Raw genomic sequence first — 2,529 nt, forward strand, 5'->3', positions numbered from 1 at the left:
TGATGGGTCTGTAAGGAGGTGGTGGGTCTGTAAGTGGGTGGTGGGTCTGTAAGGGGGTGACGGGTGAGAGACCGAGGACCTGCTTGTACATCTCTAGGGGTGACGTGCGTGCGGCTAGGCAGTGTGGCCTTGATGTCCTCCTGGGCTCACTTTTAAATTAAAGAAACTCTCAAGTTGAGAATTCAGAACTTGGCCTTATTCTAGACAGGGCCCATGGCCAGGTGGGATGTAGAGGCCCCAGGAGAGTCACAGGTGGTGGCCCTGTTCCTCTAGAGGCCATGCAGCCTGTGGACACCTGCTTTGACCCAAACCCTTCCCTGCATGCCTTTCCCTGATGGGGTCTGGAGGTCCTCAGCCTGCGGCTTGTCCTGTGCGCTGTCCCTCATAGCTGGGGTCCCCAGCTGGCCATGGTGGGCAGGGTGCCATTTGGGGGGAGTGAGGACACAGGGAGTCCTGACCCTCTCTTCTCCCTCAAGTCCAGGTTGACTTGTGACCTTTGTACTGGGCTTCACGCCATGTGGGCCCCAGATTCACACAGTGTAGACTTCACACCGCACGGTCCTGGGTTTCACACCACATGGGCCCCAGCTTCATGCAGTGTGGACCCCGGCTTCTCCGTGATGATGAGTTGAGCTGACCCTCCTTGTAAATTCAGAAAGCCATGTAACATAGCGTCGGAAACGGCGTGGGGGTCTGTGACGTCAGGGCACTGCTTGGACACACGCAGGCTGTCGGACAAAATGAGGCCAAGGTGGCTTTGGTGGACGAGGGTGGACGGCACTGAGCCCCTGGGAGCCTGAGAAGGGCTGGGCATGTGCTTCAGCAAGGTCATTGTCCAGTGCTGCAGAGAAGGCTGGACACACGGGGTGCTGCGCCCAGCTGGGGAGACCCGCACCCCCCCACACCATCCTCACGGTCGCCGATGGGCTTCAGTCCATTGGTCCGGTCATGTGTTGGTCCATCTCCTTGCGACTCTCCCTGTCTGTTGCCAACCTTCCCCTCCACCCAGCGGTCCTTGACCAGGAGGCCCAAAGTGCCCTGCATAGTCTGACCCCCTTGGCTTCAGGGAACAGGCCGATCATGCTTCCTCCAAGACAGTTGTGTGTCCTTCTGTCCATCCGTGGTGTAGTCAGCACTTTCCACCCGCACCACAGTTCAGGGCACCACCTGTGGTGCATCGGGGGCTTCCCTGAGTGGAGGTGCCATCTACCTCTGCCTGAGTCTCAAGGTCAATGTATGTCAGGTGTCCTGGGCGAGTCATGTGACAGCATAGGCTCCTGCTGTCCCCTCAGCCTCTCCTGCCCCTCATCCCTCCTGTCCCTCAGCCTTCTGGTCCCCTCAGCCCCTCTGTCCTTCAGCCCTCCTGTCCCTCACCTCTCCTGTCTGCCTTCACAGCGGTTCGTCTTCTCAGTGCTGGAGAATGACCCTCTGTTCACTCAGCTCCGCGAGGCTGACCTGCCCCTGGATGAGTACCGCAAGCTCACTTTCCTGCGTTTCAAGCGCATCTTCGAGTACGGCTTCTTTGACCTACAGGACATGGTGCAGAGACCGCACAAAATCTGGACGCTCATCAACTGCCTGGGCATGTATGACTGGTCTCTGTGCAACAAGCTCTGCCTGCACTCGCTGGTGAGTGGGCGGCGCCGGTGAGGGGGGGAGGGCGCTGGTGAGGGGGGGCACTGGTGAGTGGGCAGCGCCGGTGAGGGAGGGAGGGCGTTGGTGAGGGGGGCGCCGGTGTCGGGGGAGGGGGTGGGCGCTGGTGAGTGGGGGGCACCGGTGTCGGCGGGGGGGGCACCCGTGAGTGGGGGCCGCCGGTGAGTGGGGGGCACCAGTGAGTGGGCAGCACTGGCCAGGAGCGCACAGAGATGGAGGAGCTGTGCGTGGGCAGTGCGCCTGGGGTGTAGCCAGGGAGGAGGACGCAGTCCAAGGCCTTCCTGCACGCTGTGGTGTGTAGATGGCCAAGGCCGGGGTGCAGACAGGGAGGGCGTGTGCCTCCTCCCCACGCTGGCAGTGGGTGCTGTGGCCCAGGGCACACGGACACATCCACGTCCTGCCTTCCATGCAGTGCTGTCCTGGGCCCCTCAGTGCTGGCTCCCGTGAACCACAGCCACTGGCCTTGGTGCTTGCTGCCCACACTCACTGGCTTTTACACTTCTGTGGGCAACCTAGTGTGGTGCTGCTGGGGTGTCGCTGCCACATGTGGGGGACCTCCAACTTGGAGGCTGATGGTCCACGTCAAGATCGGGATTTTGTATCTCTCTGGGGCCTCTCTGGGTGCAGTCTGTTTTCTGTGTATGTGAGTGTAAATGCATGTGTGTGTGTGTGTGCTCACGTCTGTGTATGTGAGCTTGTGTCTGTATGTGCACATGTGTGCACCTGTGTGTATGGTGAGTTTGGGCGCATGTCTCTGTGTGTGAACTTGTGTCTGTGGTTATACACATGTGCACCCGTGTTTGTGTGTGTTCATGCACATCTGTGTGTGAACGTGTGTACATGTGTGCACCTGTGTGTGTCCTCTCCCTCCTCCCC

The 2,529-nt window shown here is 60.2% G+C and overlaps 1 protein-coding gene across 1 annotated transcript in view; it reads left to right on the top strand.

Moving 5' to 3' along the window:
- Positions 1–2,529, top strand: part of ACOX3 (acyl-CoA oxidase 3, pristanoyl) — a 48,505-nt gene that overhangs the window by 997 nt on the left and 44,979 nt on the right. Inside the window, exon 2 of the mRNA XM_006893666.1 lies at positions 1,396–1,629. Coding sequence (XP_006893728.1) covers positions 1,396–1,629 — 234 coding nt within the window. The remainder of the gene's footprint in view (positions 1–1,395; positions 1,630–2,529) is intronic.

Source organism: Elephantulus edwardii, unplaced genomic scaffold, assembly GCF_000299155.1.
Source record: "Elephantulus edwardii isolate Elephantulus edwardi_28Jun2011 unplaced genomic scaffold, EleEdw1.0 scaffold00129, whole genome shotgun sequence".
NCBI lineage: Eukaryota > Metazoa > Chordata > Mammalia > Macroscelidea > Macroscelididae > Elephantulus > Elephantulus edwardii.